Genomic DNA, 24,790 nt, shown 5'->3' with positions numbered 1-24,790 from the left:
ACTCAGCACTCACCTCCCCCTCAACAATGAAACAAAGTAATAGGTATATAGTTGAATTCACAGGTGAGTGACCATGGGAGAACACTGGAAAGCAGGGAGTGAGATACTGTAACCTTGTAAATTCTTATAAACCTGGGAGAAGAATACAGTAAGAGAAACAAAATAGCCTAGCACTTGCCACCGGACCATAACAGGGACAGGGCAAGGGTAAAAAAAAGTTCCATTTGCAGGGTAAGGGTAAAAAACAGTCTCACAAAAATAATCAGTGTGGATACTGGTAACCCTAGCTTTTACAAAGTTTCACTATGCCCACTGGCTTGCTGCCTAACCTAGGTAAGTTACCTGAAATCTACATAACAGACTTGCTTTGAAAAGGATTTAATATCACCTTCCAGAGAATATATAGGGTGCGGTTCAGGAGCCATGTTGTGAAAAGACCTACTGTCTGACTTTGGGCTGCTTTAAGGATTAGAAACCCAACGTATTCACATTTCTGGAACTTCGACATTCAATTGCACTGGCTTATTAACAGGTAGCTGCCTCAGGAACCAAACATGGCTCAGCAGATGAATGATTCAAACCTGCTGTGTGTCCTATACTGTCATAAACAGGGTTTGTGACATGAGAACAGAAGGCAATACCCTCAAGAACTGGGAGACTGGGGATGATGCCCTTAGAAACCAGGGGCATGATCATTAAGTAGCATGGGGGTTCATTCTAGTGCTTGAAATGAAGGGACCCCTCACCCCTTCACCAAAACAGGCTCCTGTCACTAACAGGGCAGGGAAAAACTCCATGGGTCCCACTGCTTTGCCTATGGAGGCCTGCTGGGATAGCTTTGAGCAATGCTGGGGCTCTAATTGCTAAGGGACCTACAGTCTAAGGGGAGGGGGGGTTGCCTGATGCCTGCAGCATTCTTCTCTTGCTCATGCACTTCCATGAAAGGAATTTTTGCAGATGTGATTCACTCTTGCTGGTTCTATGGAGGGCATTATATCTAAAGCAATCCTAGAATAAAAGCCCCCCAACCCCATTGCCCTGACCTTGAGTGTGCACAGTCAAGACAGGCTCCAGGAGGAATTTTGCCTTGACTTTGTTCTGCTCCATCCCAGACAGAAGTGAGGGTGGAGGGTCTTGCTACTACTATCCTGTCACCAAGTACCTGCAGTTAGGGGTTGATCTGAGGTCCCACACTTGGGTGGACATGCCTACAGTAGCAGAAAGGAACACCACAACTATGCAGTTCTACCGCTGGCTGCCTACCCCCACACCTTGCCTGTCATGCATTGTTTAATGGACTGCATGTGAGTGCCACAGAAGAGGTGCTCTGATTCTTGCCCTGGCCTCTCCTTGTGAAGCACCTGGGCCCCTCACCATTACTGGTACAGCTAGTGCTAGAGACCCTTACAAATAACAGAGCCAGCATCAATAGTACTGAGGAAGCCCAACACCTGATAGTGGCCATAGACTCATTCTAAAGGAATTCTTCAGATAAAAGCAATATGATATCAGAAAGAAAAAGCATCAGGAATGAAGAAAAAGGAACAGAAATTATACATAACAGTAAATAGTCTCTTTAGTTCTTTAAAATGTTTGGTGTTTAGAAATAAGAATTCCAACTTTTGTCTATGGAATTTTTAGCATATACAGAGGTAATATAGAATACAACTATAACTACAACATAAGAAGAGAGGGGCAACAAAGAGGCCCATATTGTGATAAGGTTTCTAATATTTTACTTGAGGAAGAAGACCTATATGCTATCTATATAAAACTCACTTAAAATATAATACAGATACATTAAAAGTAAAAGGATAGAAAAAGGATGCACTATACAAATACTAATCAAAAGAAAGCCAGATACCAAAAAGTACATGAAAACATGCTCAACATAATGCAATTAAAAAACTACAATAAGGGCTGGGGCTGTAGCTCAGTGGCAGAGCACTTGCTCAGCCTGTATGAAGCATTGAGTTCGATCCTTAGTCCCACATAAAAATAAAAAAATTAAGGCATTCTGTCCATCTACAACTACAAAAGAATTAAAAAAAAAAAAAAGAAAAAGAAAAAAGAAACTACAACAAGCAGGGCACAGTGGTGCACACTTGTAATGCCAGTGACTAGGGAGGCTGAAGCAGAAGGATCACAAGTTTGAGGCTAGCCTCAGCAAGTAAACAAGATCCCAATCAATGTAGCAAAAACTTGCCTCACAATAAAAGGGCTAGGGATGTAGCTCACTGGCCAACTGCCCCTGAGTTCAATCCCCAGTACCAAAACCACAAAAAACAAAACTGAAAAGTCTATAATGAGATACATCTATTAAGGGTGGCTATCACAAAAAAGACATTAAAAAATTAAGTGTTAGCTAGGATATGGAGAATTTGCGATTTGCATAAAGTATCCATGGGAATGTAAAAATGACATAGCCACTATGAAAAATATTCTGCTAGTTCTTCAAAATGTCAAACACATGATCCAACAATTCCATTCTAGATATACACTTAGAAAATGAAAAAAAAATTCAAGCAAAATATTATGCATAGCAACATTATTCATAATGGCCCAAATTAGAATTAACCCAGTCTGTCAACTGATCAGTGAATAAATAAAAAGATGTCCTGAAACAAGGAACATGAATGATAATTATTATGCTTAGTGATAGGAACCAGTCACAAGTGATCACATATTATGATTTAGATGTCCAGTAGAGGAAAATCCATAGAAACTGAAATTAATTTAGTGAATGCCTAGTGCTGGAGTATAGCAGTGGGTAGGGTATGGTTGGGAAAAGTAAAGGGGAATAGGAAATAATTGTTAATGGCATATGGTTTCTTTTTAGAGTGATAAAATGTTCTAAAATTGATTTTGTTGACAGTTATATGACTGTGAATATACTAAAACCTATTCAATTGTACAGTTTAAATAGGTAAATATAAAGTATTTTATATGTCTTGATAAAAGTGTTCTTTTTTTTAAAAAAAAAAAAAAAAGAGCTGGAGTAAAGACACTTTAGGGAAAAGAAAATGATCAGGGACAGAGAAGCATTACATAATGATAAAAGTGCCAGTTCACCAAGAAGACAAGAATCCTAATGTAACACACACGCAAGAATATGTAAAGCAAAACCTGAAAGTATTGAAAGGATAAATAGACATATTCATACTTACTACTAAAAACGTCAATGCTCCTTTCTCAGGAATTGACAGTTCTTGTATGCAGAAAATCAGGAAGGATATAGAGGAAATGAACATCATCATCTAAGTGGATTGAACTGATTTTATGAAACACTACTACCAACAATGGTAGAATACGATAGTTCTCTATCCATGGTTTTACTTTCTATGGTTTTAGTTACCCATGATCAACTGTGGTTCAAAAATACTAACTGAAAAAACCCAGAAATAAACAATCATAAGTTTTAAATTGTAAGCCATTCTGAACAGTGTTATGATATCTTTATTTATTCCTGCTTAATACATGAATCATCCCTTTGTCCAATTATGCTGGCTATATTCCATGCCTGTTAGTCACTTACTAGTTATCTAAGTTATCAAATTTACTGTCACAGTAGCAGTACCAGTGTTCAAGTAACCTTTATTTTACTTAATCATGGCCTCAATATACAAGAGTAGTGATGCTGGCAATCTGGACATGCCAAAGAAACCATAAGTGCTTCCTTTAAGTGAAAAATTCTCATAAGGACAGGAAAAAAACCCCCCACAAAACTATATACCAAGGTTCCTAAGATCTATCTGAAACTGTGAAGAAAAAAATAAATTTGTGCTAGTTTTGCTGTCACAACCCAAGCTACAAAAGCTGCAGCCACAGCATGTGATTATGTGATTAGTAATTAGTTAAGATGAAAAAGAGAGTTGGGGCTGTAGATCAGTGATAAGAGTGCATGCTCTGCCTCTGCAAAGCCTTGGGTTCCAGTCCCCAGAACCAAAAAGATAAAAGTGTTGAAGACTGTTTTTCAATCTGAGTACAAAAGAAGGTGGGGCAGGGCATTAAATTTGTAGGTGGACGACATGAACAGAAAAACACATCTGGATTGGTGGTAATATTTTGTGTTAGATATTCAGCCTATATGAAGACTTCAGCAGGGAGCCTCTGAAATAACATAACACCAAGCCATTTACTGCAAATAAAGGATGGTTACACAGACTCAGGAATAGGTTTGGACTGAAATTACTACAGAGGCTGTGTCTGCTGATGAGGAAGCTGCTGCTGAATTTCCAGCAGAGTTGAAGAGACTAAATAAAGAGAAAGGATACCATCCAATGTGAATTTTCAACTGCAATGAAACTAAGCTCATCTGCAGGAAGATGCCAGTAGAATCTGCAGTCATGGAAGAAGGACATCAGACATAGGACAGATTACTCTAGTACTATGTGGCAACACTGCAGGGCATAACATAAAGTTAGCTGTGTATAGAGTGAAGAACCCACACACACCCAAAACCAAAACCTATATTTTAAGACCATATTTATATAAGTTTTATTATAGTATATTTTATAATTGTTGTATTTTATTAGTAGTATTGTTAATCTCTTTTTTATTTTCTGGAGTCAGAAGCAGAGATTTATTTAGGAAAGCAAGAATTATAAACTTAAAGGAAAAGAGACAGTGTGCAAACTATCTCAAGAGAAGCCTATTGTTAATTTCTTACTCTGGTCTAATTTATACATTAAACTTTATCCATAGGAATGTATAAGAAAGACAGTGTTCATAGGGTTTGGTATAAATTTTCAGGTGTCAGTTTTAGGTGTCCACTCGGGATTTTGGAACATATCCCCTAAATATAAGGAGGAACTGCTATATACGTTATTTTGAAGTGTACATAGGATATTCACTAGGATAGATCACAAAACAAACCTTAAAAAATCTAAAAGAAGGGTTGGGATTATGGCTCAGAGCTAGAGTGCTTACCTAGCATGTTTAAGGCACTGGGTTTGATTCCCAGCACCACATAAGAATAAAATAATAAAATACATATTGGGGAAAAATCTAAAAGAAATGCAATATGTAAATTATATTCTGATCATAATAGAATTAAATAACATAGGTTAAAAAAAATCTCCAAACATTCTAAAATTAAACAGGACACTTCTAAATAATGAGCTAAAAAGGAAATTTCTGGAAATCAGAAATATTTTGATCTAAATAAATTTGAAACTACAAGATATCAAAAATTTTGGCATATATGTAAAACAGTACTTTGAAGGAAATTTAGAACATTAAATGCTTATATTAGAAAATCAGAAAGATCTCAAATCAATTATCTACGCCTCAACCTTCAGAAAATAGGGAAAAAACAGTAAAATAAACCCAAAGTAAAGGTAGAAGGAAATAATAAAGAGCACTAAGATTAAACCATAAAATTGAAAACAGGAAAGCAACAGAGAAAAATCAGTGAAATCAAAAGCCAGTTCTTTATTATAACAAAGTTGGTACATCTCCAGCAAGAATAAACAAGAAACAAACAAACAAACAAAAAAGACACAACTTATCAATGTCAAGAACAAAAGAAGGGTAATCACTGTGGACCCCTAATTCATTCAAAGCAAAAGTGAATACTATTTAATGCCACACAACTAAAATGGATAATTTAAGCGAAATGAATTAACTAAAACTATATAAAAATCACAAAAAAGATAAAAATTAGTATTCTATAACTATTAATTATAGTTATTGTAGTTATGTTACTATTAAAGTTATAGCTATTCTATAATAGTCCTTTAACTTTAAATAAATTGAATTCATAATTAAAAATATCCTGCAAAATTATGAGTGCACACAGCTAGCAACACTGGAGGCTGAGGCAGGAGGATCACAAGTTCAAAGCCAGCCTCAGCAATTTAGCAAAGCCCTAAGTAACTTATTGAGACCCTATCTCAAAATAAAAAGGGCTGGGGATATATCTCAGTGGTTAAGAGCCTGTGGGTTCTATCCCTGGGACAAAACAAAAGATTAAAATCCTGCAAATAATCTCCACAACCAGATGGTTTCAGTGACAAATTTTAACATGCATTTGAAGAAGAGATATAACCAATGTTATTACATTAAAAAAAAAAAAAACAGAAGTAAAGGGAATTCTTTCAAACTCATAAATGATAATCAGTATTACTCTGAAACCCAAACTATACAAGACAGTAGAAGAAACACAGGAAACATAGACCAACATCCCTCATGAATATACATGCAAAAATTCTCAAGAAAATATTAGCAAATCAAATGTTTTAGTCAGCTTTTCACTTCTATGACTGAAAAGACCTAACCAGAAAATTTTAGAGGAGGAAAAGTTTATATGGGGGAATCAGGGTTTCAGGTCTAGTCCATAGGTAGCCAATTCCATTCCTTGAGGTGGGAGGTGTGGAAGACATGATGATCAGAAAGTAGAGAGACACCACTTGCCAGATAAAAAGCATATACTCTAAAGACATGTCCCCAATAAGCACCTCTCCAAGCCATACCCTGCTTGTCTTCAATTGCCACTCAGTTAATTCCATCAGGAGTTAATTCATTGATTGGGATAAGGCTCTCATAACCCAATCATTTCTCCTCTGAACATTTTTGCACTGTTTCACACTTGAGCTTCTGAGGGACACCTCACATCCAAACCATAACATCAAATTTGGCCATATATTAAAGAAGTAATACACCAAGACCTAGTGGAGTTTATCCCACAATTCAAGGCTATCACTATAGTCCACCAAAGACGAAAACACTTGATCATATCAATTGGTACACTAGAAAAAAATTCAACATCCTTTCATAGTAAAAGTTTTCTGCAAACTAGGACTAGAAGGGAAGTTTCAAACAGAGAAAGGGCACTTCTAAAAAAAAAAAAAAAAACCTACAGCGAATCATACTTAATAGACAAAGACTGAGTACATTCTCACTAAAATTAGAACAAGGCAAGGATATTCTAATAACCAATAATAGTGAGGAAAAAAAAATCTAGAAAATGGGGGGGGCTATAGACATAAAAGAAATAAAACCGCCTTCATTCATAGCCAACACTATGTTATAAATTAAAAAAAAAAAAAACTTGGCCCAGCAGTGTACAGCTGTAATCCCAGGGATTTGGGAGGTCGACGCAGGGAGGATCATAACTTTGAGGCCAGGCCAGCCTCAGAAACTTGGGGACCCTGTCTCAAAATTTAAAAACGGGCTGGGGATGTATCTCAGTAGTAGAATACTCTGGGATCAATCTGCAGTAGCGGAGGTAGGGTCGGGGTGGGAGGCTTAAGGCCCCTATATAAACTAGCAATGAACAAATGGGAATCAAAAATCAAAAATTCAAAACAAAACACGTTTATAATACTCTTGAAAAATTCTTGGGCAAAACAACAAATTCTTGGGTAAAAAGGAAGCAAAATACATGTAATGTCTACATGCTAACTACAAAAAGTTAATGAAAAGAAACTAAAGAGGACCTAAATAAATGGAGAAACACAACTATGTTCAACGATTGAAAGACTCAATGTAATAGAGATGATCAGTTTTCCACAAATGACCTGTGGATTTAATGTAATTTCCAATCAAAACCCCAGCAATTTTTTTTTCCAGAAATGGACAAGCCAATTATAAACTTCTGGCGAACCGGATACAAAAACATATCAAAAAAATTGTGCACCATGATCAGGTCGGATTTATCCCTGGGATGCAAGGCTGGTTCAATATACGGAAATCAATAAATGTTATTCACCACATCAATAGGCTTAAAAATAAGAACCATATGATCATCTCAATAGATGCGGAAAAAGCATTCGACAAAGTACAGCATCCCTTTATGTTCAAAACTCTAGAAAAAATAGGGATAACAGGAACATACCTCAATATTGTAAAAGCAATCTATGCTAAGCCTCAGGCTAGCATCATTCTGAATGGAGAAAAACTGAAGGCATTCCCTCTAAAATCTGGAACAAGACAGGGATGCCCTCTCTCACCAGTTCTGTTCAACATAGTTCTCGAATCACTGGCCAGAGCAATTAGACAGACGAAAGAAATTAAAGGCATAAAAATAGGAAAAGAAGAACTCAAATTATCACTATTTGCAGATGACATGATTCTATACCTAGCAGACCCAAAAGGGTCTACAAAGAAACTATTAGAGCTAATAAATGAATTCAGCAAAGTGGCAGGCTATAAAATCAACACGCATAAATCAAAGGCATTCCTGTATATCAGCGACAAATCCTCTGAAATGGAAATGAGGACAACCACCCCATTCACAATATCCTCAAAAAAAAAAAAATACTTGGGAATCAACCTAACAAAAGAGGTGAAAGACTTATACAATGAAAACTACAGAACCCTAAAGAGAGAAATAGAAGAAGATCTTAGAAGATGGAAAAATATACCCTGTTCATGGATAGGTAGAAGTAACATCATCAAAATGGCAATATTACCAAAAGTTCTCTATAGGTTTAATGCAATGCCAATCAAAATCCCAACGGCATTTCTTGTAGAAATAGAGAAAGCAATCATGAAATTCATATGGAAAAATAAAAGACCCAGAATAGCAAAAACAATGCTAAGCAGGAAGTGTGAATCAGGCGGTATAGCTATACCAGACTTCAAACTATACTACAGAGCAATAGTAACAAAAACAGCATGGTACTGGTACCAAAACAGGCGGGTGGACCAATGGTACAGAATAGAGGACACAGAAACCAATCCACAAAACTACAACTATCTTATATTCGAAAAAGGGGCTAAAAGCATGCAATGGAAGAAGGATAGCATCTTCAACAAATGGTGTTGGGAAAACTGGAAATCCATTTGCAACAAAATGAAACTGAATCCCTTTCTCTCGCCATGCACAAAAGTTAACTCAAAGTGGATCAAGGAACTTGATATCAAATCAGAGACATGGCGTCTGATAGAAGAAAAAGTTGGCTATGATCTACATACGGTGGGGTCGGGCTCCAAATTCCTCAATAGGACACCCACAGCACAACAGTTAATAACTAGAATCAACAAATGGGACTTACTCAAACTAAAAAGTTTTTTCTCAGCAAAAGAAACAATAAGAGAGGTAAATAGGGAGCCTACGTCCTGGGAACAAATCTTTACTCCTCACACTTCAGACAGAGCCCTAATATCCAGAATATACAAAGAACTAAAAAAATTAGACAATGAGATAACGAATAACCCAATCAACAAATGGGCCAAGGACCTGAACAGAAATTTCTCAGAGGAGGACATACAATCAATCAACAAGTATATGAAAAAATGCTCACCATCTCTAGCAGTCAGAGAAATGCAAATCAAAACCACCCTAAGATACCATCTCACTCCAGTAAGATTGGCAGTCATTAGGAAGTCAAACAGCAACAAGTGCTGGCGAGGATGTGGGGAAAAGGGTACTCTTGTACATTGCTGGTGGGACTGCAAATTGGTGCGGCCAATTTGGAAAGCAGTATGGAGATTTCTTGGAAAGCTCGGAATGGAACCACCATTTGATCCAGCTATTCCCCTACTCGGTCTATTCCCTAAAGACCTAAAAAGAGCACACTATAGGGACACTGCTACATCCATGTTCATAGCAGCACAATTCACAATAGCAAGACTGTGGAACCAACCTAGATGCCCTTCAATAGACGAATGGATAAAAAAAATGTGGCATTTATACACAATGGAGTATTACTCTGCATTAAGAAATGACAAAATCATAGAATTTGGAGGGAAATGGATGGCATTAGAGCAGATTATGCTAAGTGAAGCTAGCCAATCCCTTAAAAACAAATGCCAAATGTCTTCTTTGATATAAGGAGAGTAGCTAAGAACAGAGTAGGGACAAAGAGCATGAGAAGAAGATTAACATTAAACAGGGATGAGAGGTGGGAGGGAAAGGGAGAGAGAAGGGAAATTGCATGTAAATGGAAGGAGACCCTCAGGGGTATACAAAATTACATACAAGAGGAAGTGAGGGGAAAGGAGGAAAAATATAAGGGGGAGAAATGAATTACAGTAGAGGGGGTAGAGAGAGAAGAGGGGAGGGGAGGGGGAGGGGGGGATAGTAGAGGATAGGAAAGGCAGCAGAATACAACAGACACCAAAATGGCAATATGTAAATCAATGGTTGTGCAACTGAAGTGATTCTGCAATCTGTATATGGGGTAAAAATGGGAGTGCATATCCCACTTGAATCAAAGTGTGAAATATGATATATCAAGAACTATGTAATGTTTTGAACAACCTACAATAAAAATTAATTAAAAAAAAAAAGAATGCCTAAGAACAATTTATATTAAAAAAAATTACAAAATTTCGCCTGCTGCGGTGGTGCATGTATTCTCAGTGGCTCAGGAAGTTGAGGTGGGAGGATCACTAGTTCAAAGCCAGTCTCAGCAAAAGTGAGGCACTAGGCAACTCAGAGAGACCTTGTCTCTAAATAAAATACAAAATAGGGCTGGGGATGTGGCTTGAGTGCCCCTGAGTTCAATCCCAGTACCAAAACCAAACAAAATTTCAAAATTTTTTTCATGTAACTAATACAAGCCTAAGAACCATTTAAATTAGACCTTACAGTTAATTAAGCAACAAAAGTTTATCGATAGACTTTTTAAAATTATAATTAACATCTACTTTAAAAAACATTCTCTAGGCTGCATAATGAAACACTATCAAAATGAACAATACTTAAAATTTGTTCATAATTATAAAAACATCTATTCAGGGAAAGAAACTGTAAATAGCAGGCAGCTCAAAGGATAATTTTATTACCATTTCAGAAAAACAGTGACACAGTTTCTAAGAATTTGCATGTTCATTTCCTGTATGTGAAACCACAAAAGTGTAAAATATTTAATAATATTAATTTATTTTGCTATTCTTCCTGAAAAATGATTTCCTCCCTTTCTTTGTCTAATAAGTAGAGTGGAAGAAGTACTTTTCAAACTAACAAGTTTCAATGTTTTAAAAAATAGCCTTCAGTTAAAAAAAAAAAAAAGTTGTACTTTTAACTTACCTGCCTATTTTCATAGTACCTATCTACTTTAACTAGTCACAAAATGTTTACATTGTTTTCTATAGGTAGGTCTAAATTGCAGGAAAATTTTTTTTAAACAATTTTTTTTTTTTTGGTGTGTTTCCTGCATTAGCCACATTCTCACCCACTCTTGCCACCAAACATGTACATTCAAGATTCCTGGCAGATGGTTCAAGAACATTCTGCTGCTGGTAAAAAAGAAACTGCCACCTACCCAAGACAGCAATTGCCAGCTGTTTACTTATAGACTTCTTTTTGGTTAAGAAAAATTTTTAAAAATTCAGGTCACTCATCTGTTTCCTTTATCCAGAAATCTACTATCTTATAGCTAGACCTACACAAAATTATTGTGACTACTGATATACCACAGATGTCTTTCTAAATGTCAGTTTAGTGTAATTTTTTTTAAGTGACCAAGTAGATACCTCTAATGACAATTAGTAGATAACATTGACACATGAGATAGAGAAATAAAAAGGCATAGTTATGTCTTTCAGAAAAGTTCATAATCTTTTTTTATTTTTATTTATTTTTTTGGTGGTGCCAGGGATTGAACCTAGGGCCTTGTGCATGCTAGGCAAGCACTCTACCAACTGAGCTATATCCCCAGTCCCCAAACCTCATAATCTTAAGAGATCAAGAATTATGAATTTAATTACACATAAAAATAAGCATTATACAGACATACATGTCATTATTTGAAGTCACGGAAAATTTTCATTGGTGCAGTGAACATAATTGGAGCTTTATAAAGAAAATTAATTTTTAAAGTTGGACAGAACAGAATTTGAAAGGAATAATGCTGGAAGATTTTTAGAAAAATCGTATACATTTGGACCCAACAGAGTGGTGCACATCTATATTCCCAATGAAGTAGGACTGAAAGTTCAAGACCAGCCTCAGTATTTTTTTTTAAAGCTTTATTTTATTTATTTATTTATATGTGGTGCTGAGGATCCAACCCAGGGCCTCACACATGCTAGGCGAACGCTACTGCTGAGCCACAACCCCAGCAACCAGCCTCAGCATCTTAGTGAGAACTTATCTCAAAATAAAAAATTAAAAAGTCTGGAGACTTAGCTTAATGGTAAAGTCCCCCTGGGCTCAATTTCCAACACCCCCCAAAAAAGGCGCAGGCCTGTAATCCCAGTGGCTCCGGAGGTTGAGGAAGAAGGATCTTGAGTTCAAAGCCAGCCTCAGCAACAGTAAAGTGATAAACAACTGAGTGAGCCCCTGTTTCTAAATAAAGTATAAAAAATGGCTGGGAATGTGGCTTAGTGTGGTTGAGTGCCCCTGAGTTCAATCCCCAGTACCGCCCCCCCCATAATAAAATATCCTTAGAATCACAATTAAACAAAAGTTTCATATACACATATGCAAACAGTTACAGCAATTCCACAAGGAACCAACATAATCTAAACCCACTGTTTCTAACCTACAGGCCAAGGAGTCAGTGGCACAGTTGCATGAATGCACACACAGGAAGCATTGCAAACAGTCTAAGACATTTCTCTCACATACAATCCCACTACTTTTCAAATATAATAGTATAATAAAACACAAAATTATTTGAAAGCATAGGGTTTTTTCCCTTTCCATTATAATTCAAATCAACCAATAATTAAAAAATTTTACAATTACATACGTATTAGGAGTATGGGATTGCTCATATTCAAAATAGGCAGGGGCCTTCAAGCAAATATACAAGGTTCCTTCTGGGTCTTAAAATTCCATGGTTTTAAGGAACTAAAAACTCCCGTGGTAAAGTTTTTAGAACTATTATAATATGTATACATATGTACATATAAATAATGTGTCAAGCACTGGACTAGATTCTGTTTCAAAGATGAAATGATATGATTTCAGACTCAATTTCAAGTTCGCAGAACAGACAGATAAATGAACAAATAATACTTCCTAATAAATACCACCAAACTATCTGAAGCGCTTTGTCACCTGGGGGAGGCTGAGAAAATCCACGAATTAAGTTTTGATAAATGGCAAACAGGGACAGATGCTACAGTCCTATAAAGAGAAAGAGTGTGAAAAATGCACGGCACTTTTGGAAAAAACAGCCAGTGTCTGGTATGGTTGGACGTTAAAGTATCTGGAGAAGAAGCAAGTTGAGACTCTAAAAATATGATTGAGACAGACTGTAAAAGATCCTGAATGACATGCTTGATAATTAGGACTTGATTCTGTCAGCAATACAGTTACTTGAAAAGTTTAAGGAGAGATGTAAACAAAACGTATGCCAGAACTGTAAGGATGTTAACGGGAAAACTAGTTTGGGGTAGGTGCAATAATTCTGGTGAAAGAAGAAACAATACAGTGCAGTTTAACTGGAACTGTGGATTCTTGGGTTTCTAGTTTGGATGTTAGGACGTATACTGGTGTCAGTATCAGTATCTGGGATGGAATAAAGATGAAAACCAGAAAAAAAGAGTAATATCTCTTGGAGGGCGGTTTCAAGAAGGGAATGGTCATCTGCGGCAAATACTGCAAAGGGGTAAACTGGAGGAAAAGGGTCCCTTTCCCTAACCCTCAAGGTGGGTAAGAAGAGAAGAAAACAAATACGGATGGTACGGTGCGTCCACAGGTTTGGGGCCGAGAGTTTCCAATAAACTTTCCGTACCTCCGTTCCGGAAAGAGGAGCTCAAAGCTAAGCACCGGGCTGGCTCCCAACAGCTGAGACTGCGAAGTGGCCGGGGCCGGAGAGCCGGTGGTTCTCAAGGGGCACGCACTGAGGCAGCCCAAAGGCAAAGGAAGCTTCCGACTCGCCTACACCCGCTCTGGTCCCCGGGTTTATACCACTTACTGCGCTCTCAATCCCTCGCAGCCGTCGGCTATGGAGATTAGGACCTTTGACGACCGGGTCTTAAGCACCCAAAGGAAAAGACTCCGTACCCCTGTTCCGCGTCTTCAGCGAGCAGACGCAGAATCCAACAGAGACAGCACAGACAACTGGCAAGTCAGCGGGGTTCAGCCCCATCACTGACCCGGGATAAACCTCCGTCGGCCGTCCCCGACTAGCACTCCCTGACTGCCCCAGTCTCGCGAGATTTCCTCCCTCGCATTACCGTGGAGCAGAGCCGGCCGCTCGCCGCTGATTTGCGGGAGAGGTAGGGGCGGGGCCTTCCTGTGTCCCTCCCTATTTACCCACTCTAGTTTTAGCTCGTCTTCTCGCTAAGTCTCGCGTGTTTTTCCAGGGGCAACGGGCCTAGGTGAAGAGACAGAAAAGCAGACGCGGGAGGGTGGGTGCTAAGCCTATGGGTTCTAAACCTAAGGGGTTGTGGCCTGTTCATCGGTGCTGTGGTTGGTACTTCACTTTTGGGCACACTCTTAGGTCGCCCGGATCATTCTTCCCAAAGGGTGATTGGGCAAATTAGTGGGTAGAACATCTCGAGGTTGGAGGCAATTTTTTTTCTCATTGGCTCCGCCCTCTTCCTGTTTGGCGTCTTGTGCGTCGGTCCTTGGAGGAGGAAGAGAAGCTTGGCGGGGCTGTCGAAGAGTGCTTTGCGCACGCGCGAGCCCGAGTGTGTGAGTGTGTGTGTATGTGCACGCGCACGCGCGCACTCCTGCATTTAGGAAGCCTGGGAAGGACCGGTGTTCTGGAGATGTGCGGGGAAAGTGTAGTCCCCTGTTTTTGGTACCAGACACTCCTGACTGTGCGTTGATTCTCCCACCCTCCCAGCCAGCAGCCTTTGCCAGAGAGGCACAGCCTCTGTTCGTTTTCACTGCAGGACCAGGCACGAAAGTAAGCGAACCTCGATTTTGAGGTCTTCCCTATCCACTCACCTTGATTACTCCCTTCCCAACCCCCGGCAGAGTGTGTCTAGGAGGTTTCTTAAAGAGAGTTTTGCATGAAGGGGAGATGTGTTTTGAGAACAGAAGAAAATAGCGGTCGTAAAAAGACAGTTCGTTTTGATGAACACTTTTCCTCTGCTTAACATGTGCTTTTGGAATGTGGATTTGTCTATTTAGTATTTTATTAGTGAAGTAAGAGTATCTCATGCTCTGTTTTAATAAGAAAAAGTTTTAAAAGTTCTCTTTCCACCAGTGTAATTGTAGCAACCAAGTTATTCTGTTCTACATGGAAATTATTGTGGTCTATCAAATCTTAAGAAGAAGAATGAGTTTGGGGTCCTTATCCTAATACGAAGACCCGAAGACCCAATATGCAGTTATCTTGGGAGTTGTTTATTATGTTTTGGGCTTTACTTTTGCTGTCACGTTCTTTAACTGTTAGTTTTCCGTCACTCCACTCACCTTTTTCAGAAGTCTTGAAACTTTTTTGTTTGTTTATTTTTGGAGGGAAGCTCAAAATTGCTGATTTAGAGGTTTTTATATATCAATGTCAATTAGGATAACCAAAAGTGTATTTGAAGAGTATTTATTATTTTTCATGTTTGGTAAATACAAGGGAATCAGATACAATTATATATAAAATGTTTTTTTCTGACAATTTTAAGTTATTTTAAAAAGCAAAAATAAAAAAAAAATTATGGAATGTAACTTTCTGTACCTGGTAAAGTGACAGTCTCATTTGAATTGACCCAGTTGCTTTCTGGTCCTAACCCTGGTAAACTTGTCATTAAACTTTTCCTTGTTGGACATATTTCTTTGAACATATTTTTAATATCTCCTACCAAATTTTTTTTTTTGTGGAAAAGTCCTGTTAGAAATAATTTAAGATATTACATGTTACGTGTTATCATTTAACTAATGTACATTTCCCCATATAGGTTAAAAATGAAGATTTTTTCTGAATCTCATAAAACAGTATTTGTTGTGGATCACTGCCCTTATATGGCAGAATCATGCCGACAGCATGTGGAGTTTGATATGCTGGTGAAGAATAGAACCCAAGGAATCATCCCTCTGGCCCCAATCTCTAAATCATTGTGGACTTGTTCAGTAGAATCTTCGATGGAGTACTGTAGAATAATGTATGATATATTTCCCTTTAAAAAGCTGGTGAGTATACATTACAAACAAAATTTATGATATAGGGGGATATACTTAACTGTGTAAATAAATTTGTTGTAGATTTGACTTAGAACTATTTATTTACTACTTAAAATGCACACAGAACTGCTATTTGGGATAAATATGTTATAGATATTTAATTGGAACCAGTAATAACAGCTGGTAACTATTGAACACTTACATGTGTCAGACATGTTTCAAAGTGCTTTATATTTATTAGCTCCTTTGATTGTCACAACAGTTAGATGAATTAGGTATCATAAGTATTGAGGCAATTTTAATATGTAACAACTAGTATGGAACAAGCACTGACCATTGAGAATTATGGGAGCCCAAGCAGAAGGAGCATTGGCTATAAGCAGTTTCTCTACTTGTGCTGGTATGTTGCCAGCTGTATATCAGTTTTGTTTATTACAGTAGTGGTGTTCATACAAAAACTGAGGTAAAGAAACTTGTCCCTAGTCACATAGCCAGTTAGAGATAGAGCCAGAATCTGAATCTAAGTAGACTGGCTGCTTGCCATTCTAAAGAATATATACTAAACTGCTTAGGATTTGCCCAACTTAAAAAGAAATGCTCTTAAAATACTAAGTTGGGGTTAAGAGTGTAGCTCATTGGGAAGCTCTAGGTTTAATCCCCAGCACCAAAAGAAAAAGAAAGAAAGAAAAAATGATGCTAAATGGAATTTTTTTTTATATCAAGAAGAGAAATTGATGATTAATAGAAATTTTAAGTATTGAAAGTTATCTTTAGGTTTTATTATCTCAGATGTTTTATTTTGGGAAAGTCATTTGGTTAGCCACAAGTGGATGATATGCTCTCCGTCTCATTTGCAGCAGCCTGGGCTGGGACCTAGCCAATTCTTAGACTGGCAAAGATAGCATAGTCACAGCTAAGGTGAATATAGAGAGTCCAACATTATGCATTCAGATATAGTCCAAGTTAAAAAATAAGTTCCTTATATATTTATAATTTTTTGGAGGGGAGGGTACCAGGGATTGAACTCAGGGGCATTCAACCACTGAGCCACATCCCCACCCTTTTTTTGTATTTTATTTAGAGACAGGGTCTCACTGAATTGCTTAGCATCTCATCGTTGCTGAGGCTGGCTTTGAACTCACGATCCTCCTCCTGCCCAGTCTCCCTAGCTGGTGGGACTACAGGCTTGCGCTGTGGCACCTGGCCCTTTTGAAATTTTTGTGCATCCTGTATAGATATATAATGAGGGGAAGATAGCATCTTGATTTTAGGCACAGGCTTCAGTTCAAATCCTGGCATCTAGCAACCAGCAGTGTGACTTGGATAATATTTCTTAATCTCTCCAAGCCTTAGTTTCCTCCTATGTAAGTATTATACCTATTTTCTTGCTGTAAGATTTAAGTGAGATAATCTAATAAAGTGGCTATAAAATTTATTCCTGTCAGATAAACATTGGAGAAAAGACCGATTATCAAACCTTTTCTTTAAAGAAGGAAACTAGCATTTCATGTATATTAGAGAAAAAAGATCATATCATCCAGGGGAAAGAAAGAAATTTCTTCCTCCTCTCAAAAAGTGACATAGTCACTTGATATATTTTCTAATATGTTCCTTATCATCGTCCTCCCTGGTAGTTTTTTGTGGTGCTGGGGAGCAAACCTAAGGCCTTTCACATTCTAGGCAAGTGCTGTACCACTGAGTTATATTCTCAGCCCCAATAATGTTTTGGGTTTTTTTGTATTTTACTTTAGTAAAAATAATGTATTTCAAATCCATTATTTGGCTTTCAGTGGTCTGAATTACTGAGTGCTCTATAGATAAGGCTATTGCCCTATTTGTTTGAACTTTTTTCCTACTCTGCTTACTCTTTATTTATTTATTTATTTATTTTTTAAACTCTTCTAAGGGTACACACTTATCAGCTTTTGCATTTGCTGTTTGCTGTACCTGGAATTCTCTATCCCTGTTTTTTTCAGTGGCTGGTTTCCTTTGGTCATTTTAATTTTCTCTAGATTGCCACTTTCTATAGAGAGCCTGTGTCTCACAACCCGATCTAGAGTAGCTAACAACTATTTTTCATAGCATTTATCACTCTCTGAAATTATCATGTTAATTGTATTCTTGTTGCAATGCTCCTTACTTTATCACATTCCCCATTCTAGACTTCCCCCACATCGTGACAGAATTGTTTCATCCATCCCTATAGTACTATGTCCCCACTGCTAAGAATAGTACCTGGTATAAGCTAGGCATTCTGTTATTATAAATGAATGAATTAATCAAACAATGAACCAGTGGTAGAAATTGCATATTATATTAAAATATGGTGGTTAAGTAAAATTATAGTTGAATATTAATTGTTTCTTTGACATCTATTAGGTAAATTTCATTGTGAGTGACTCTGGAGCACATGTTTTAAATTCTTGGACTCAAGAAGACCAAAATTTACAGGAGGTATGGTTAGGTTTTAAGTTGTGGCTGTTTTTGAAAATTATCTAAATATGGCAATAGTTTTTTTTTTAAAGTTTATTTATTTATTTATTTATGTCCATGTTGTATTTATACATAGTTTTAAAATTTCCAGTTAAATTAAAAGAAAAACAGCTTTCCATTTCACTCACCCTCTCACCCCCAAACATCTTTCACTTCTAGTTTTTATGGTATATATTTTCATATTTCTAAACAACATATTTTTACTCCTACTTATTGAGGTCTCAATTTATAATTTATAATTTATCTATTTATCATTGTTAGGACTTATCTTTTTTATATTCCCTTCACCCATGCCTTTCCCTGTTTTCTCAGAATTATTATATCAGAATTATTGGTTTGCTTAAAATTTCATATTTCTATTATAATGTCCACATAAAGTGTTATTCACTATTATGCCAGGTAATATCTATGATTATTTGTGCAAATTTTTACTTATTCCTAGAATTAATTATTTCCTTTTTTCTATGTTTGCTTAAACTTCTCAGTATTTTTATTATAGATGTATTAGATAATTTAACAGTTTGATACCTTCACGAATTACTTCTTGAAGCACAGTCTGAACTGGCACTTTCTGGGCTTACTGCACTGCAGTTATCCTCCTTGCTCTAATTTTCAGGTCTCATTTTTCTCTCTGTCTGTAGTCTTTAGTTTTGGTAGAGGCTCCAGAATTCCTGTAACTTACCTTACTTTTTTTTTGATATTTTGAGCATAGAACTTCCACATTGGAAGTATATTTTTCAAAAAATTTTGAGGACATCATTATACTGTGTTACACCCTCCATGATGCTTTTGAGAAGTCCAATATCATTTTTCTTCATAATTTCTGGAAGCTTTTAGAATTTTATCTTTCCCACTGTGTGTTCTGAAATTTTTTAGTAATATATCTTAGTCTTTTCTCATTCATGGTGCTATGGCTTATATTCTTCAGTTCAAGAAAAAGTCCCTGTGCTATATCTTTGATAATGTACTTGTCTATATTCTGTGTCTTTTTTAGCATACCTATTAGTGGGATTTTGAATTTATGGGATTAAATTCCTTATTCTTCTCATTGAGCCTCTCTCTGGGTTCTACATTATTTGAATCTTTTGACTCATATGGAATGTTATTTATATTTTTTAAATTTCCAATAACTTGTACTTACATTATAACTATATCATTTTTATCATCTTTTTCTTACTTTACGGTGTAATTTTTTTTCCTCTTTTAAAAGAATATGACACCTTTTGTACCACACAGCATATTTTAAAGCCTAACATATAACTCCCTAATAAAATAAAGCAAGACAGAAAGTTTATCTAATTAGAAACAAGATACACCATCACTTACTGTCTTCAAACATTATTGCAATTTAACTTCCACAATTTGACAAAATATTCATGAAATAATCTGCAGACTAGTTTTAACAGACAAATAACACTTTTAAGCAGACATGACTGTCCCAAATTATTTATTAGGTATGAACCTTACGAACATCATACTTATGTTAGTGGTAACCGTGGAGCTGGAGAGTATTGCAGCTTCTCCAAGCTGTACTGTGAGAACCAGCATTAGTGTGGTGGAACTTGTGGCCCTTCCCAAGGCCACAACTCTTATGGCCTACAGATGTTAGACCATGCATCTCCCTGTGCTTGTGGACTGTTTTGGTGATCCACTGGGTATCAGGATTTCTTCTGATAGCTTTGTGGAATGGACCAATAAAGAATTTGTGGAATCTTCACCAACCCAATAAGAATTTAGGACTCTCAGAGCCCCACTGCGATGTCCATCTCACTCACTACAGACTGAAGGCTTCAAGCATACTTTAGCTGGTTAATACTATGATGGACAGGCGTGCCATAGGTTGCACCCTTAGGAAATGGACATTTGTGGCCACTGCAGTGCACATGAATCCTGCATTTTATCTGGCCAGGTTGGGTGGGGAGCCCTGTGGAGCACAGAGAGCTTGCGGTACTGCCAGCCGTGGACCCTCAGAGGAAAGTGCATCACATCTGACTGCTTCTTCCTCCATAGCTCCTGGATATACTTGTATATGCCCATCTTGTCTTACCTACTGGCTGCTACCAGACCTATGGGTGTAATATTTTTATCTGGAGCCATTAATTATGGTGTGTTTTAAGTTTTTCTTTGATCCCTCTGTGTTCTCAAGAGTTCTTTACTTGTTGAGGCTTTTCTTAAATTCCTGATGACATTTGTCTGTGCAATCTTATTTAAAAACAAGGCATTAAACAGCAGATTAGAAAATCTTTATGTTGGATTAGGCATTGCTGACTAAGCCTCAGAGGTTAAGACAGTTATTTTTGCTGAGGAACTTCCAAATGTCAGAGTTAACAGATCATCTCTCTGGAACTATTTGTAGTCTCCAGAGAAGTTCTTCTACTATTCAAAGTTTATATTCTATAAACTTCGTAGGTAGCTTTCTGGAAGCAGGAGGGGAAGGTTTGTTCTGTCATTCAGTGCGCAGACATCCAGGTTGTATTTAAATTTTTCTGTTTTGAGTCTAGTACTTTGCTAACTGATATAATAGCTACTAGTCACATTTGTGTATTTAAATTTAAAAATTTAATATAATTAAAAATTTAGTTCTCTTATAGCACTGGCCAAATTTCAAGTGCTCAGTAAGCCACACATAGATAGTGGTTACTGTAAAAGATAGGACAGACAGAGAACATTTTCAGCATCACAGAAAGTTTTGTTGAGCAGTGCTGGTCTAGTAACTTACCCTTGTTCTATGCTGTGCTTTGTGGTATCCATGCTTGGTACCTTTCTGTTTTGTGCCCACTCACAAGTGTAATTCTGTGTGGGAGTGGGGAAGAGATAGTCACTTACCTGGGTTAGGTTGTAGGATCTAGAATCAAATTTTACCTATTCTGACTTAAAGCTACTTATAGTTCTTAAAATGTTGTCTCATCCCTGCATTGTGTTCAAGTTCTCAAACTCCTTTTAGATTCTTTAGGACATATCATCTTGCCTCTGTTTCTCCCCTATAGATACTTAAATTTCATCTTGTTCAGTTCTATTAGGTTTATTACCACTTCTTCACTCATTTTTATGTATTATTGTTGATATCTTTTTTATCTGACATTTGTTGTTATCTTCTTTTTCCTTCATCTTTGGGTTTATACTTTTTAAAAAATTGCCGTGGTCATAGTGGAGGGAACAGAAATAAACGCATGCTTGCTTAATTAAGTTTATGTTTTCTTAACTTTATTTGTCTAAAAATATTGAGTTTCTGGTAGATTATGTTCATTGCTATTATTTAGTTGGATGGAAGACTTTATTCTACTCGATTCTTCACTGGTAAAATTGAACAACATGAGAGATAGGGATTAGTGATATATTGGATACACTTTGAATTATGTTGTGCTAAAATTTTTCAGTTAATGGATTCTCTTCAATAGAAATAATCTAATTAAAGGTGAGTTTTAGTGTAATACTTTTAAAGAAAATGTGTTTATCCCTTATAATGTTTGTGATTATCAAACATATCTAACCTTACACTCTTTAGATATAAGTGACTTAAGGAGTAGGATTTCATTGGCTTGGCTTTGCATTTTTATCTCTTTAGTTTTTTGTTTGTTTGTTTGTTTTGGTGGAACTGGGGATTGGTTTATGTGTGCTAGGCAAGTGCTCTGCATCTCCAGCCTTTTTTTTTTTTTTTAATATTTTTTTAGTTGTAGATGGAGACAATATCTTTATTTTAATATTTATTTTTATGTGGTGCTGAGGATCAAACCCAGTATCTCACGCATATGAGGCAAGCACTTTACCACTGAGCCACAACCCCAGCCCTCCAACCCTTTTATAATTTCATTTTGAGATAAGGTATTGCTAAGTTGCCCAGGCTGGCCTTGAATTTATAATCCTCCTGTCTCAACCTTTAAAGTAGATGGAATTACAGGCATGTGCCACTGTACCCAACCAGAATATTCTTAATATTCATTCATTACTTGGAAAAATAATATTAAGGATTTCATGCATTCCTCTTGTACTATCTCTTGGAAGTACTATGGAAGAAGCTTGAAGTCTTTCTAGCTGTGGGTGAATACAAAGAGACATATAGGTTTTTTCCTGCACCACTGTAGTGCAATGAAGGTGTGCATTTGATAGGTGACCAATCATAAAAGAAGCACTACTTCTACTTTTGAGGTGAAGGTACATTATCACATGCACTGCTTTTAAATTGTGAATGGAGTAAGAAACTTCAGATGTAAAGGCAACAATATAGCAAATCACTGGTATTAAAATACAAGAGAACAGGCGTGGTGGTGGCACAGGCCTGTAATCCCAGAAGCTCTGGAGGCTAAGGCAGGAGGATTGAGAGTTCAAAGCCAGCCTCAGCAATAGAGGGGCACTAAGCAACTCAGTGAGACCCTGTCTCTAAATAAAATACAAAATAGGGCTGGAGATGTGACTCAGTGGTTGAGTGCCCCTGAGTTCAATCCCTGTAACCCCCAACAAAAAAGAAAAAAAGATACAAGAGAATTGACATTTTGTATAAATTATGTTTAGTCTTCTCTGTGTTAGCATATTTAATGTTTAGCTTTGGTTATCTGTGTCACGTTTTTCCCTAGTTATTAGGAATAGTCATGTGTAACAAGTGAAGTTGACTGATATCAGAACATTTGGGCCAGATGGATCTTAAAAATCCTTTGCTTCAACTCTTCCCTTGTACAGGTGAATGGACTGAGGTGTACAGCAGCCAGAGGTTGTTTAACATACATATGTAGGTCCAGAATTCTTTCCATTAAGCATACAACTCTATCCTATACAGCTTAAATTTTATTACAGAAAAGGTGTCAGACTTCAGGAGTTTTTGTTGGTTAAAGTTTTTCTTGGTTAAAGTTTAAAAATACTACATTAATGTGGGATAGGTTTTATTATAGGTTTTATTATCAGACTAGAGAAAAATCCATAAGAGATTAAATGGCAGAGCCAGAGTTTCAATTCATATGTCTCTGACTCCTAAGGAATTAGGAATTTTTATTGAGTTTTTCCTATGTAACAGGGACTTTATATGATATTTTTATGAACAGTAACTTTTCTTTCTTTTTTGGATACCTTTTATGAGTAAGCAATTCTCATGAAGTTTAAAAATAACTTATGTGTATATATAAAAGTTGTGAGAGTGGACATCCTTATTCGTAAGTTCCATTAGGAAAAACATATCCAGTCTTTTGCCATTAAGTAAGATGTTATCTGTGGATTTTTCATAGGGTGCTCTTCTCTTTCAGGAAGTTCCCTTTCTATTCCTGCACTATATTTTTGTTTGTTTCATTGGTTGTTGTTGTCATTTTGTTTTGTTTTATTCACGAAAGGGTCTTGAATTTTGTGAAATGATGTTTTTTTCTGTTTATGGAGATTATCATGTGATTTTTGTTTCTTAGTCAATTTATACAGTGTCTTACATTAATTGATTTTGGATATTAAATCAATGTTGTATTTCTGAAATAAATACTACTTGATCATGGTATATAATAATTCTTTGTGTGCAAATGGATTTGGTTTGCTAATATATTATTAAGGATGTCTATGTCTATATTTTAAAAATACATTGGTGTGTAGTTTTCTTGTGAGTGTTTTGTCTGACTTGTTACTACTTTTGTCAACCTAATTATTTTTCCTTTTGCTTAGCTAATGGCAGCATTAGCTGCTGTTGGGCCTCCTAATCCTCGGGCAGATCCAGAATGCTGCAGTATTCTGCATGGTCTTGTTGCAGCAGTGGAAACGCTTTGCAAAATTACTGAATATCAGCATGAGGCTCGTACTTTACTCATGGAGAATGCAGAACGTGTTGGAAATAGAGGACGAATAATCTGCATTACTAATGCAAAAAGGTGTGGATATTAATCATAATAATCCTTTCACTGAGGGAATTGTCATTCCTATTATGGTTTACATATAAACACTTAAACACATTGCAAGTGGATTTTTTTTAATTTTTTCCCCTTTAAAATTAATGCTGCATTTATCCAATTCTAAATGAAGACTCATCTCTGTGAAAACTGTGTTGTCATGTAAATTGATTTGATTATTATTATTTTTTATCACTAGTTTTTCAGATAGTTGTTTGGTATTGTGAATGAACACACTAAAGACAATCCTTATTAAAGTAATTTTAAGTGTTTATACAAGATAATGCAGGTTAATAATAGTATATTTTTTTATCTTAATAGTATTTTTAATTTTTTTTAACAGTTTATTTATCTAAGCTTCCTATGTCTTTTTTATGTCACAGTGATAGTCATGTGCGAATGCTTGAAGACTGTGTCCAGGAAACCATTCATGAACATAATAAGCTTGCTGCAAATTCAGATCAGTGAGTATGATCCA

The 24,790-nt window shown here is 36.6% G+C and overlaps 2 protein-coding genes and 1 pseudogene across 10 annotated transcripts in view; 1 reads left to right on the top strand and 2 right to left on the bottom strand.

Annotated features, from left to right (window-relative positions):
* Positions 1-14,049, bottom strand: part of Fgfr1op2 (FGFR1 oncogene partner 2) — a 29,005-nt gene extending 14,956 nt beyond the window's left edge. For 3 of the 5 annotated variants that reach the window (XM_077109289.1, XM_077109293.1, XM_077109290.1), the window contains exon 1: positions 13,907-14,045. In XM_077109289.1, the coding sequence (XP_076965404.1) occupies positions 13,907-13,991 (85 nt within the window). In that variant the 5' untranslated portion in view covers positions 13,992-14,045. Of the gene's footprint in view, positions 1-13,817 lie in introns of all 5 variants that reach the window. The other 2 variants (XM_077109291.1, XM_077109292.1) reach the window with 2 other exon arrangements.
* Positions 14,050-14,210: 161 nt separating this feature from the next.
* Positions 14,211-24,790, top strand: part of Ints13 (integrator complex subunit 13) — a 29,198-nt gene continuing 18,618 nt past the window's right edge. For all 5 annotated transcript variants that reach the window (XM_077109230.1, XM_077109228.1, XM_077109231.1 and 2 more), the window contains exons 1-5: positions 14,211-14,756; positions 15,745-15,976; positions 18,347-18,421; positions 24,092-24,294; positions 24,696-24,776. In XM_077109230.1, coding sequence (XP_076965345.1) covers positions 15,752-15,976; positions 18,347-18,421; positions 24,092-24,294; positions 24,696-24,776 — 584 coding nt within the window. In that variant the 5' untranslated portion in view covers positions 14,211-14,756; positions 15,745-15,751. The remainder of the gene's footprint in view (positions 14,757-15,744; positions 15,977-18,346; positions 18,422-24,091; positions 24,295-24,695; positions 24,777-24,790) is intronic.
* On the bottom strand, positions 19,944-20,497 carry LOC143641622 (large ribosomal subunit protein eL15 pseudogene; annotated as a pseudogene).

The sequence above is a fragment of the Callospermophilus lateralis genome, chromosome 4 (assembly GCF_048772815.1).
Source record: "Callospermophilus lateralis isolate mCalLat2 chromosome 4, mCalLat2.hap1, whole genome shotgun sequence".
Classification (NCBI taxonomy): Eukaryota; Metazoa; Chordata; class Mammalia; order Rodentia; family Sciuridae; genus Callospermophilus; species Callospermophilus lateralis.
The sequence above is the reverse complement of the archived record's forward strand: the minus strand, read 5'-3'. Positions and strand labels throughout refer to the sequence as shown.